The sequence below is a fragment of the Mycteria americana genome, chromosome 6, assembly GCF_035582795.1.
Source record: "Mycteria americana isolate JAX WOST 10 ecotype Jacksonville Zoo and Gardens chromosome 6, USCA_MyAme_1.0, whole genome shotgun sequence".
Classification (NCBI taxonomy): domain Eukaryota; kingdom Metazoa; phylum Chordata; class Aves; order Ciconiiformes; family Ciconiidae; genus Mycteria; species Mycteria americana.
This window is the reverse complement of record NC_134370.1, coordinates 3,850,351-3,864,774: the sequence shown is the minus strand read 5'-3', so window position 1 is coordinate 3,864,774 and position 14,424 is coordinate 3,850,351. Positions and strand designations below refer to the sequence as shown.

At 41.7% G+C, this 14,424-nt stretch overlaps 1 protein-coding gene across 3 annotated transcripts in view; it reads right to left on the bottom strand.

Moving 5' to 3' along the window:
- ADAM12 (ADAM metallopeptidase domain 12) overlaps nt 1-14,424 on the bottom strand; it is a 188,676-nt gene that overhangs the window by 123,850 nt on the left and 50,402 nt on the right. The window contains exon 1 of one of the 3 annotated variants that reach the window (XM_075504352.1): nt 6,307-6,356. The exons of the other annotated variants lie outside the window; for them this stretch is intronic. Coding sequence (XP_075360467.1) covers nt 6,307-6,341 — 35 coding nt within the window. The 5' untranslated portion in view covers nt 6,342-6,356. Of the gene's footprint in view, nt 1-6,306; nt 6,357-14,424 lie in introns of those variants that run through there. 3 annotated transcript variants of the gene reach the window in all.

Below are 14,424 nucleotides of genomic sequence, written 5' to 3'. Positions count from 1 at the left end.
TCCAGCCCGTGCCTAAAGTGAATTATTGATTTATATCCAAATGGAGATGCATTTCTCTTCAGTTACTCCCTAGGTGCTTTACACTCCCACAAGTGAAAATCCCCAAACACTTTAGTACTTCAGAAGCTAAACTTTAGATTGTTTCTTTCACCATCAGGACAATTTTCCACTGTGCCACCACACTGTGAATCCAACATGTCACACGTGAGCCAAGGATGGCATTCCTGAGAAGTGACTATCCGTCGAGAGCCTCGGCCCCGGAGGCAGTGGTTCCTTTTTGGTGTTGAGATGAGGTTATAATCACAGCTGAAGAGACTGCCTATATCCCACATGCCCATCTTATACATTTGCTTAAAAATCGGTACTCCGACTCCTGTGTAACCTATGCACAAGTCCTTTCTTGCATTCCTCCTCTGCTTCTAATAATGCACAAGCGCTACACCGTGTTTTACAGTCCCACAGCAGTGTCAGAGTACTGCTCAAGGCAACTGTCACAAGCAATAGCAGTCTTTCAGGTGATCCCTTTAGATAAAGTAAGGAGGAGGAAATTGCATCTGGCTGACGTTTGAGACTAATTCCATTTTTAAGGTAAGGAAGAGCTCAGGTTGTAGACCTCAATCACCAAAACACATTGATTTCTCAAAAAATAGAGAGTAATGCAAAATTTTGGAATCTTGTGGGATCTGCAGTTCTTGGCGATTTCAGTTATCACCTGCTGAATTTTCATAGACAAACCTGCCCTTGCGTGGTCTTCAGGAAACATGGCAAAATCCATAGAGCTGAGATCAGATCTCAGGACCTGAGTCTCTTGCAAAACATGACATGCTGCAGGTTGAATACTCTCCCCATGGTCTACCTGTGTGGAAAATCCATACCTTTCCTTTAATAAGAAGAATATGGGAAAGCCAACAAAAGAGGGATTTTCTCCTTTCAGTTCTACTGCCAAAAACGAGAATGTTTTCCCGCTGAACTGAAAATAGGTAAGGTCACGTCCTGCTCTGTTTTAACTCTCAGACGTTGACAGGGCATTCAAAACCTTCCTGGTAAGACTACTCAAACGCAAGGGGTATTACGGTTTCAGCTGACTGTGTGAATGAAAATAAGCACGAAAAACTAACAATAAAACTGCTACACCTCTAATTGTCTTAATGATAGGTGAGTAAATGTTAGGAAAATCTACAAAATTCACCCCCGTGCAGAAAGCCTACGCAAATCCAGCAACGGCAAAAGCCCTAGAGACGTGGTTTTGGTGCACTACACGATCTTCCACAGTCCCTCTGCTCTTGAATTGGTTTTCACCCTGCTTGAACTTTGTAAAAATGTGTATAAAGAAGCAAAGAAGAACATTCGAGATGAGAAAAGCAACCATGTTATGATTAAATATGTATGGTAATGCCAGTGCTTCTTGTGGAAGTATACAAGAAAAGCAGCTGGCTATTAATCCAAGTAACACAAGACAAGGCATCCACCTCTCTGCAGACTTCTAATGTTGTAAGGACAGTTTCCAAGGAGAAAGCTAATATCACTGTAATACTTACTTTTTCCAGTAAAATATATATACTTTTGCAGAAGAGGATTCACTTCTGAAGCTGTACCAACAAGTAAATTATTCATAACAGAAGAGATAAAAGACAGAACATTTCACAGACTAAAATATTTAGACCCCCCTAGCTCTGAGAGTGTGATCATACTCATACTAACTGGGCATACTGGGAATCAAAATGAACCTAAATTAAGTGGTACAAACTACGCATATAAAATACATAAAGTTGATAAAGAAGAGAGCTCTCCTGTACCTACATTTCGTCTTTCATGTTGAACTAGTTCAAACAGAATTAAGCAAAGTTGCAATTAATCAGTGCTCTTACATTGTGCCACTTATCAATATGTGAGTGTAAAACTTCAATAAAATAGGATGCTTAAAGGGCTGCTAAATATATCAATATTCAATTAAATAATGTTAATAAAGCCATTAAAAGAGAATTAACAAGGGTTTACATGGGAAGTATCTCTGTCTGACATTAGGTGGCTCTTTAAACACTTTCTAAAGAAATACTGTAAAAAGCCATTAAAATATTTATGCAATGCTTGCATTAGTTCTATTTAACGGGCATAGCAGCAATAATATCAACAGTTTAAAATGCCTCGCTTCTCAGCACCACATGATTATCCACCAGTTATGAGAGATAAATAAATTCCCAGTTTTAGAATTTTAATGCTTTTCATTATAAAGAAAAGATCTTCAAATCCTTCATTAAAGCTCATAAAGCTTCACCACCAAGATTGGATGCTTCCAATTATTTGTTGAGAAACTAATATCAGAGTATGCTGCACCAGGAACCTGGGCTGGAGCTTGCTACCAGGGCTCTCGCCTGCTGCCCAGCAGTTCAGGTAGCCCCAGAGGAAATTTGGGTCTCGCCCCAAATCTGTGTTCATTGTGAACTCGGGCCTCGCAGGCAAACCCTTCATGGAGAGCTTAGAAAGCAAGGAAGATTATTTCATTCAAAGAGATTGTGCTGGTGCAGCAGTTCTGGAGTTTGTGGCTCCTCCTCTATTACCGAGTAACAAAAAGCCTCCCAGGACTTGTTAAATTAGCCAACGTAATGAAGTCCAATTCTGTGTTATTTGCACAGGGACTGGAAAAGATTTCATGTTTCCATGTACATAAACAAAACCTGGCTCAGCACACCAGGGACTTAGGAGGTTTATAAAATATAAAAGACATTCACATTAATCTGTTAAACAATTCATTCTCTACCCTGCCCTTTCCTACTAAGTGAATTCATTACTTATTAAAAATATACATTTGCTGCTGGCTCTTTTGCTCCCAGTGACTCACTGCTGGACCCCAACACCTTGGGGCTCACCGGTGAGGGCAGTGACGCTGCCCACGGGCCATCTCCAGCCGGGGGAAGGAGAAGGCACTGCGCTGGCACCACAAGCACTGGCAGAAAACTGAAGATGCAGGTAGATCTCTTCCCATTATTACAAGGGTTTGGGTCCATAACTTTGTCGCTCTTGCTGTAGCACAAAGGACAGAAGGTCTTTGGGACTGCACCATTGATCTGAATTAAATTATTATGAGGTGTGGAAATGAAACAAATGAATTCACCCCCCGGAAAGCAAAAAGTAAAGCAGTCCCTCTGATGCTGCCTAGACAATGGTGAGTCTTTTTCTTCCAGGAATTGCTAAGCTAAGGGAAAATGCTTGTTTCTTGCAGAACAGCGTGGGCAAACCTCGTCAAAATAAACCCATCTTTACATTCAGGCATCTGTGACTCCTCTCAGGGAACTGTCGCTGGCAATTTTGATGGAGACTCCTCTAAACTTGTATAAAACCCCATATTTTTTTCTGAAAATAACAGCACTTATTATTTGAAAAGATCAAGCAGGTGCTACTAAATAAAAATAGCCTAATAAGAACTGCCTTATTTTTTTAAAAACAAGACCATTATACCAAATCACTATATGTCTGAGTTTGAAGAAGGTCAAGTGCATGTCCTACTTGAGCATTATCCCTACAATAGTTTGCAAATACATTAATTTGCCACAATTTACATCCACAAAATAAAGCGATGAAGATTTTTAAATACGATGCAACTCCTTTATGAACAAAGATTGTACTACGCTTCAACCCAAATGCAAGTAAAAGTGAAAAGAGTAGTTACTTGCTTTTGATTGCTTTATTTTCAGAAGACGGTAATAGCTACCCACTTCTTTAACAAAACCAAAAAAAGTCTTCCTATCACATTCCCTCCTCTCCTCCCCAAATATTTTTGTTTCAGAAGCACTTATGTTACAATCATTGCCATTTTTATGCTACCTCAACACTATTGCCCAGCTAATAACGTGACGTTATCTACTTTATACTTAGGGGTTTTTTGCTGCTTATGTAGGCCTAAGAGATATATTCTATTTTTCATTTCTTGTGTAGCATTCAAAATCCCTGCTGTTTCATAAATTAGATTTTTATTTGTCCAACTAAAACTGCAGAAGCTATCCAATGGGTCTGTGGAACAAGTTAAACTCTTGTAACTTCCACCAATCCAATCCAATCTCCAACTAGACTAGTTTCAAATCTAATCAAATTATGATACACCTAACAGGCACTAGCCAGTCCGTAATGGGAGATTTGCCCATTTTCCAGCCAAATGCAGTGGGTCTGAACACTCTTATTTTCATTTTGAATCCTCTGCCAAGTTATCGTACAGTCATCTTTCATCCAGTGATTGTAAGAGTGTCTTTTTTAAAGCCCATATCCAGCCAGGGGACACATCTAATACAGGAAATGGTGTTGCACCGGACTTGACACGTACTGCAAAGAAACAAATGTGTACGTTGAATTTATGAGTCACCCCAATACATTTATTAAGCATTAAGTTGTGCTTTTACAACTGGTCTTCATCAAAGATATTTCATCCGTTAGCCAAAGCGTCATCTTTTCTAATGACTCATAATGAAGACTCATTCCATTTAGCTTGATTTTACTGGCTCATCAGCCTCTTGTTCTCAAGGGGCTAAGCTGTTCTTTTCAGTATGTTCAACCCACATATAAGTGGCCATTAACTATACTTTCTCATTATGTAAGAATCAGCTAATCAAGACTGACCAAGAAATAACTGATGTTGTGATTAAAGGAAGAGAGACATCTGCTTGGAATTATCCAGACCGCTGTTTCAAAACTGATAAGGCATTTACTGCCTTAGTATTAAATTATAACAAGAATAAATGATTTTGGGGGGCGACGGGGAGAATGTGGAGTTCACTTTACCTATCACTCGGAAGGGGAAGAGACGGAGAGCACAAAGCGCAAGCAAAGACCTATGTTGAGGAGAAAATGCAGAACCTGTCTGTAAACCGCATCAATACAAGTAACAGAGGGAAGCAGACAAAATCTCTAGGCTATAGTTGAGGGACTGTACGTAATGTAAAGAAAACTGTTATTTCCATGGCTTTCAGATATGTAGTAAAGGCTAAGTTGTAAAAATACCTCTACTTCCATCTCCTAATTCCCATTCAGGTTTTTTTTCCTTTTTCCAATATCCAGAATAAAAATAACATTCATATCTATCAAATTCTTTTCTCATGTAAATAGGGAACCATTCCCCTGAAGCCAGCGTGAGCTGCATATATGTATTTCTGATTAAGTTTGGCTAAGAAGCTTGCTTTAACTTACTTCTAAATGTTATTTGCAACTTTTCCGAAGCCAAAAGTTTTCTTATTTTGATCAGAGAGCAGGAGATAGACACATACTTCCTCTTACTCTTTCTTTTTTCAGAAGAACTGTAATAAGATACGATCATTTTAAACATAAGCACTAGCAAACCACAGATACCAGAATGCTAGCCTGATAAAATATGCAACGTGATAGAGACTGCATTGAAACTGAACCTTAACTAGAGCTGTAACTGAACATAACTCTTTTTTTCCTTAGGGGAAAAAAGAGCATCAGATAGGAAGAGGACAGTGTGCTTTTACTGGACTAAACAACACTGAGAAAGTGCAAATATGTGGGTCAGATGAAGGAACAGGCGAGCTCTGCTCTCATCCCGAGAGGACTCGGGAAGCATAAATTGCCAAGAACAGTCCCATTTAGGGGGAGTATTACAGTGTACTCAAATTACCTTATTCATACAAAAAGCATACTTCGACACACAGCCAGGTAGTCGATTTTTTTTTCATAGCTACTTCAAATGAACAAGTAGCAGATAGTAAGATAAAAGCACAGAAATAAATTGGACCAATTTCTTGAAGGAATCTGTCTGGATTACTGAGGCCGGACATCAAAGAGGGGAAAAAAAAGTGCCCTATTGCCAAGCTTATGTTTCCATATATGTATTTCCTCCACACTCAGATTCTTCATATAGACTCTGCTTTTTGAATCATCCCTCTTGGCCAATATTGCAATACTTAGCACTCATATGCTGCTTTTCATCTTCAAAATGTGAACAAATTAATCCTCAAGGCTCCGCTCGAAGGAAATGAAATAAATAAATACCGTGAGCCCTATTTCCCAGCTGGGCAGCCGGCGGTGGGGAGGTGAGCCGACCTGGCCCGGGGCTAGCAGAGCTGGACGCGGCGCGAGCACCTCCCGGCCGCGCGCTCCCACCCCGCCGCGCTTTGCAAGCGGGTATTTATTTCTTCGGTCGGCAGCGCTTTCTGCCATCCTCTGCAGCCCTGAGAAACTGCTCTGTCACTTGGACAGGAACTGACATTTTCTGGAAAGAGTCTCAGATTTAGCGTCCAGGAAAGTATCTGCTTCTCTTCGGAATCCAGCCCTATACAGAAGATTCTTGTCCTTAAATACCTTGCGTCTGGCTTTTTCTCTCTTTCTTTCTTCATTTCTTTTTTTTCCCCCTTCTTCTTTTTCTCTCTTTTTCCTTTCCTTTTTTTTTTTTTAAAAAGGAAAACCTTCCCTAAGTAGATGCAGAGAAACAGCTGTTGCAGCAAGCAGCTCTGCAGACATGCCTGCTGCCTGAGTCACATACGCCTCTCTCAAAAAATGTAAAAGAAACCGTTACATCAGTGATGTTGAATCAGATCGTGCCCAAAGAAACACGCAGGGATCATACTCTTCTCCTGCTGGCGTGGGGCATTAATTTCTTCCTCGCGCTGGCCCTCCTCTTTCCCCATCTTTTGTGAGACAGGAGGACAAAAATATTTTTAGAGAGGGGGTCTGGGCACACTGGGCTCCTTACCTGCACCCCTGGCAGAACAGAAAAGCTTGAAATGCTGAAGGCTGCCCTACTTTGTCTATGGAAATTCATATACACCTGGAAATCTCTCTCAAAGGGGTTTTGAAAAAGGGCAAAAAAGAGCAAAAAAGGAAAAGGGAAAAAAGAAGAAAAAAGAAAGAAGGAAGAAAGAAAAAAGGAAAAAAGAGCCAGATTAGATCAAAATTCATATGGAAGTTCCTGCACTCAATTCCTGACTGAGATTTTTAAAGGAAACTAAGGTATGAACTCTTCACGAGAACAGGATGACTGATTTCTCTTTAGACCCTTAAAAATATTCCTACATTCGGTTCTTCATAAACGTTTATTCCTTTAAGGCTACAGGTATGTGAAACCACGTCCCAGGACCTCAAAATACAAATCACTTGGGGCAGAGTGTGGGGGGAAAAATAAGTCTTCTTGGACCTTCATGTACCTAAACTCTGTGACCACAGCATGGCAAAGCTGCCAAACCTTAGGATTTTACTGTGACTGTGACAATCTTATCAGGGGTTTGGCTTTGCTTTGTTGTGTTTTTTTTTTTTTAAACTTATGATGGAGCAGAAAAGCTTGAGGATACAAATCTTAAATATCACAACAAAAGAGAAGGTTAAAAAGAACCTCAAATACTTGCATTTTTCCAACTGTTGTGATTTTTTCCAGTTTGTACTGACATGGACGTGTATTGCCAGGACATGGGACATCCTCCTCCCGCTGTTGTCTCCTTTCTGATACATCCACCAACCAGCTAAAATCCTAAGAGGGCAAACTCAGGGAAGGGACAATTACCTGAATGGACCCAATACAAACAAGTACCCATAGCAGCAGTAATCTGACATACAGATAGTCTACCATATTAAAATATATGTGTTTTAGGGAAAAAATAAGGTGTACCTCTTCCTCGCAGATGTGCGGTTTGTGCTTTGGTGGGTCAGAGGCGAAGGGTTCAGTGGGTGTTCACTCAGATGCTGAAGGTTAATTTATGTTTTACATAACTTTGGACATGTATAGACACAAATCTGCATTACAGAACTTGACCCCATTGCTCAATATTCATGATGAGGAATCAGTGACAGTTGTGCAGAGTGTGATTTGGGAGAACAAGTGCAGGGACCCCTGCAAACACACATACGGACAAGGAGATCGACTGTTAATGCTTCTAGGAATGATCCCCTGCAGATTACCGGAAAGGTCTGCAGCAGGTACGTGGCCACTTTTGGTGGAGATCAGTCAAAAGCTGGGAAGCCAGTGCCCGCTTTGGGAGGCACGTGCTATGCCCAGCCCCGTGCCTGGCGGGGACGCGGATCAGGCTCCCAGACATGGATTATGAGCAGAACTGAATTGTTCCTTTTGAATACTTCATTTCCACATGCAACATAAAATAATGGAGAATTCATCTGAGGAACTGTACTTCAGTGTACTCTGTATTTACCAACCCTCTAAAAATAAATACATGAACACTATAAGCAAATTAAATAGCTGGCATCCTTCCCTATAGAATTTTATGAAGGCAACACTGTTCTTCCCTTGACAAAGCCTTCAGGAGAAGTTGAGATCCTAGGAACCGAGCATGTGCCAGCAAAATGCCACCGGATGCAAAAAGGCAACTGTAGAGACGCCGGACGTACTGTCACATATCTGCTCTTATTCAAAGACACCGGACCCTTGGGACTGAGCACCAAAGTGAAAATATCTAATAGAAAATTCACTAAAAGCAGGTTCAGCCTCAATTTTGACTCAAAAACTCATTTACAGTCCTCCCTGTGTTTCTGAAGCCAGAAAGCAATAGCCACAAATGTTTCTGAAAAGCAGGAGAATCCTCTTGGTTTTGGCCTGGTATCTTTACATGTATTGTGAAAAGGAGACCAAACATCCCGGGTAATGATGGGGCACGTGACGATGCAAAGCAGAATTCACTGCTTCCCCTTCGCTGTTATTGAAACGCTGCTCACTCTTGTTAGAAACAAATTAAAAAAACCCAACGCACAAAAGCAATCTGAAACCTGCCCAAGCAGCAGACAGCAGAAACACGTGAGGAACACCCAGGAGCTTTGCGAGCAAAGCCTGGGTCCAGCTGGACGCTCTTCATCTGCCAACCTGCAAAACTACGGCTGCGAGGCCGTTGCTCCTTGGGCGCATAACGCTTCTGCGCCACGTGGGCTGGCATATGACTATCAGTGGGAGATTACAAGGTTTCCAGAAAATTGTTTTCATCTCTTTTCTCTCCCCTAATTATTTATTTTACGGTCCCAGATGATTACATTTTGCCTGTGTGTTCGTTATCATCGCGATCGAGCTGACTCCAGCCTGCCCGCAGGAGGGAGGGAGTATGCATTCCTATTGTCTTCTGATAGCCAGCTCTCCTCCCCGACCTCTCTGCTGAGCGATGTTAAAATGAAATGCTGAAAACCTCACATTCTGCAGGACAAAGGGAGATTAAAACCCAGTTCTGAAAATGTAATATTCTACTGCTGTGATATACGTAGAGAGTGAAATCTAAAGCAGGCACTTCTTTATCAAATTTATTGTACCAGCAAGTATATTTCCCTCTCCCTTATTGTTATATATTTAATTGGAAGGTACAGCTCTAGGGTTGCTCTGACTGACAGACACTGAACAAGCAAAACCTTGTGTTAACTTGCTTCAAAGCGGTCAACTAATGCAGCTCTGGAAACTACCATTCTCAGGAAAACATTCACGCAGAGAAAACAGTACCTGCCCTACCCATCAGACTCTAATTTTTGTGCATGCTATGTGAACAAGATTTGTAGTTCTGCGGTATACGCAGAAATGTTAAACTTCCCCATATCTTAGTTCTCCCACCTGAGAAAGGGGATCTTTCCCCCGGTCCTTCACACGTGCCAGGGCTGCAGGGCAAGGACCGAGCAGCACCGGCTCTCCTGACCCCACGTACTCCCCCGCACCCGTGGGAGTAGGACCCCGTCCTCTTTTCTCTCCAGGGGACTTGGCACTGCCCCACTGCCCCGCTGTTCTAGGGGGCATGGGAAGAGAAGAAGCTTGACCATGTTAGAGATTATCACATTCGGCCACAAGAAGGTCTCCAGAGGACAAATGCCAGTCTTTTTATCCTCTCCCCTTCCAGCATATTATATCAGTGTATAAATACCTTCTCTCATTCCTTTCTTTCGGTGTATTTATGTAAGGAGAGGAAAAACAGATCAAGAAAGCAGCAGTTTCTCTCCTGATGGAGCTGAACCCTTTCATGCCAACACACAGCTCCAAAACAACACAGCCAAAGGTAGCCCCAACCACACAACCTCGACTACCATTGCTCATACCAACCTATGCTAATACTCAATTACAGAACAAAGCTGGGTATCTCTAACGCCCACACTAAGTATGCCAACCTCATACCCCAAAGCTACAGCAAATACCTGGGCCCTTAGAGCCAGGATTGCTACCATCACTACTGTAGCTGTGGTAGCTGAATCTTCACACTTCAGTGTGGTGCAGACCATTTGACTGCTGCCATTACAGAAGGGAAAAATTGTTGCTTCCATTAAAGTGAAACTTACACTTCAATTACAGTGAAACCCCAACTGTCAGCTTACACTGAAATGCTGCAGTACAGCTGCCAGCTCCAGTATTTGCAGATAAAACAGGCAGGGGTCACAGTTTTTTGGCTAAGTTACAGCACAGAATTATAATAAGTATATTCTGAGAGGTCCCGTTTCTCTGTTTGGTATTTGTTTGTTTAGATTTGTTTTCTCTATCTGTATTTCAAACCATTGATTGTATATAAGCATGTCAATTCATTAACAAATTCTGTCAGCTATTTTCTTTGGCACTAGAAATGAGTTGTTTCCCTGCTAAATTAATCCAACTAGAATGTCATTTGCACACCAATCAGCACTCCTATTCAGAAAGGTCAGGCAGAAAAGAAGAGAGAACTACTTTTCTTTTAACCAAAAAAGAATACAAAAGATTTCTGAACACTAACGCCTCACTGGGACAGGTCACATGAGTACTACGCATGAAGATGCCTATTGCCTGCTTTTCAGACGAGGGAATACTGCTGGAGCCTCCTCTGTCCTGGAGCTAAGCTTTCAAAGTGACCTCCAGTACTGGACCATTACGTCCCAATACATCCCTGGTACTGCGTCTCCATGTAGAAGTGGTAAACATGCAAGGGGGACAGTCAGAGAAGCTCTAAACTGGAGATCTCTGGGATCCTAGGGGATTTAAAGGATAAGATGGAGACTTACACCATGGCCTGGGGTGGATTTTGCCTCCTGATAACATAGAAGAATTTTTACTGAGTGAATAAAAGGCAGCAATCTAACCTCATATATTCCCTTTTTTATATTGCTTTGGTAAAGGCTGTGTTATAAACCTGATGAAAAAGATCATACAGTTATGGGGAAATGAATAGTGAACTCCGCTTCTCTAAAATACTCAAGCTTTTTCTTTCCATTTCCGTGTTCCCCGGACGCTGCCAATGGCCCGTCAGCCACAACCGCACTGATCGCACCCTCCCTGCTCCCTCTGCAAAGCTGGTCAACGAATTCCCACCAGAAGCAAACTGTCCAGGACACACCTGAGATGCTGCCAACGCTGATGTCCTTAGGGCAAAGCCGTCCTACCTCCATACTTGCCCTCACGTGCTCCTGCCTTATCTCAGCTTTTTATCTTTATCTGCCATAGACTCAGGTATACACAGGAGTCAGCACTGAAAAAGCTCTCTAACATCTGTTCAAAGTTATATTTCTTTGACATTCATAATTATGACCTTTGTCAGCAAATCATTTAAGCATGAAATTAATTTTGAAAATAAGTAATTCCACTGACTTTACCTGGATTACGCATATGTTTAAAGTTAAAAGAACACTTAAGTACTTCGCTGTATACAGACCGGTTTCCGACAGTGTAAAATGTTTCCAGTTGCAGAAAACCAGCCAGTAGTCACATACCGCTCCACTCTCCAACTCAGATGTAATCTTACAAGGGTTTTGTTTCTTTTACACAATAGTAAGCCTACTTTCCTCTAAGACTCTCATGCTGCAATCAACTTTAAAGGAATTTATATGGGCATACATTACTGTCCCTTGCACACCACAAGTGCATCAGTATTATTGATGTAAAGCACACCAGTACAGTCAGCTGCTCTGAAGGGTGGTTTATTTTGCAGCTGATCGATGATTTGCTGATTCTGGAAATCTCTCCATATGACAAGTGTTTCTAAAACAGTTGAGGTACTACAGAGCTTAAGGTTCTCAAGAGTGCAATCATATTTTGCAACTAAATCATAGTAAGAAATGTACTTGCAACATAAGCTCGCTAGCAGGTTTTCTATGATTGACAAATTGAATTCACAGCAAATAATTTTGGTTTTGCAATTACAAATGTGCAATGCCTGAAAATTAATCACTAAAGTATTTAATGAATATGTACAAAAGTAAACTTAACAGCTGGAAACCATAGAGAAGATTTTAAAACCTACGCTGTGAAGTTAGGTACCAGTAACTCTTCCAGAACTAACTTATAACATCTTGCCCAATACGTATGAACACATCTTGCTGAGTCTAAATATCAGAAAACACCAAACTGACATTAAATATTTCCATAGATAACAGATGGTTTAACACATCAGTCCCCACTTGGGGTTGCCTAATGCATCTGAATCATGTTTTGAAATATAACTCAAGGTTTGGAAAATCTCTAAGGTTTTCAATAAATGGAGTTTAATGTCAAGACTACTCAAAGCAGCTGTTTCTACTAACCATGGAAAATCACATCCAGTTTTTTTTTGCATGACCCAATGCAGAAATTATGTAATTTAGGGGTCCCATCCACCTCCACCCCCACCAATATCCAAGGAATAACATGCTTTACATGAAACTACAGTAAAATAACAGCACACATATCAGAGCTTCATATGTTGTTGTCACTTATTACTCAAGAAAAGATGTTTGTGTTTAGCACTCTACTTCTGCCTAAAGCACGCTGATTTAATGGCTACTCCAATGCTCAGCATCAGTGCTTTCAAAATATTTGAGCTGCATATTGCATGCCAACATCAGGAAGATGGAGCAGGCTGGAGGAGACGGGGTCTGTACGCACATCTGCTGGTTCTCTCTGCAGCCTTGGAGACTCATGGGCAGGAGCTGCAGCGTGGAAGCATTGCTCCCTCCTCCAGGTATGTGATGGGAGCATCCCGTGTGAGCTCCCAGGTGCGAGCTCCCGTCTCACACCTCTGGAGTCCATAATCTACCTTAGGTCCAGCCCGGCCTGCTGCCACCAGCCCTTATTCCCCACCCTCTGCTCTGCAGAAATGCATTCTCTCTTTTCTCTCCTGGACATTATTTTTCACTCCGTGAACCTGCAGGACCCCCTGGAAGCAGCAGCACGTCCACGCTGCTTGCTTCACGCCCCAGACACCTCACCTCTGCTGTCACTCGCCTCTCCACGCCGGTGACAACATGCCCAACGCCATCATTACAGGCAGAAGAAATGCAACCACCAGCTTCCACGGACAAGCACGCAGGCCTTGAGAGTGTTTGCCCCGGGGAGCACAGACCAGTCAAATAACACAGGCTGATGCACTGTGTTACTTACAGAAACAGGTAACAAATAGACCTGGACACACACCCACCAACGCAACTTCTGCACAGGCTTGCAACATTCAGACCATTATTTCTTCTGAAAATCAAAGTCAGTAATAGAGGAGAAAAGGGAGAAATGATTTTGCAAAACCACGACCAACTTTTCCTGTGGTGCGGGATCTATGAACTGCCTCGTATGCTACAAATCCCAAACACAGGGAAGGCCAACTGTAGCATTTTACAATACTACCTAGAAGCTCCTGCTAAGATGAGGAACCTCATGTTGTTAACACCATACACAGCTCTTCTCGAATGCAAGCCTGCTGGTGGGCACCCCACCACAGAGATAGGTAACTAGAAAATAATCATTGATAAATACTGACTTTCTTAAGGAGCAGATCTCAACATCTCCAAATGTGGTTAGTCAGACAGATGCTCACAGAGTTAATTTACTGTGTTTTCATGTCCTACTTTTAAAAGAGGTGGAGATTGCATCTTACAGTTTTCTAAATCTGACTTTATTACAGGTACCACAAAGTTTGGTATGTTCAGCAAGGTCTGTATTAGCAGTTTTATGTTCTGTTAATCGCTGACATGGAATGTAAATAGTTTCCTCAATTGCTGCATACTTCCCATTCCTGAAGGAAGGCACACCCTTTGACAAAGATTAAGAGAATATAAAGTTAAATCCCTGTTTACTAAAGGAATTAAATCCTCCTCTAGTTACTGAAACAGAGCAACCTATGCATGGGGGATCTACATACCCCTCAAGGATAGGAAATGAACAACTAAGGAGCATTAAAAATAATGTAAAGAAAGCTCAAGATTTGGGTCTGATGTAGAATAATGAAGTGAACTGGATTTTATCACAGCTGGGTAATGTTAGGGTTCATCCAAGTGACTGGGAATAAAAAGCGTTTTGCATTTTTTTACTACAGAGGACTAAAGGGGTGCCCCGTCGTTTTCCATTGAAGTTGTCCATCACCAGCCCAAAGCAGCATGTACCCAGCCTCCCTTGGACATTTGCTTTCACATGCACATTCTTTCCTCTAAACACATAAAGCTGCACCACTTATGTCTATGGTCTCTCTATTACAGTAAAAAAATACCTCTGCTGCTTTTATTTCACAGCAGGGAAACCTACAGAAC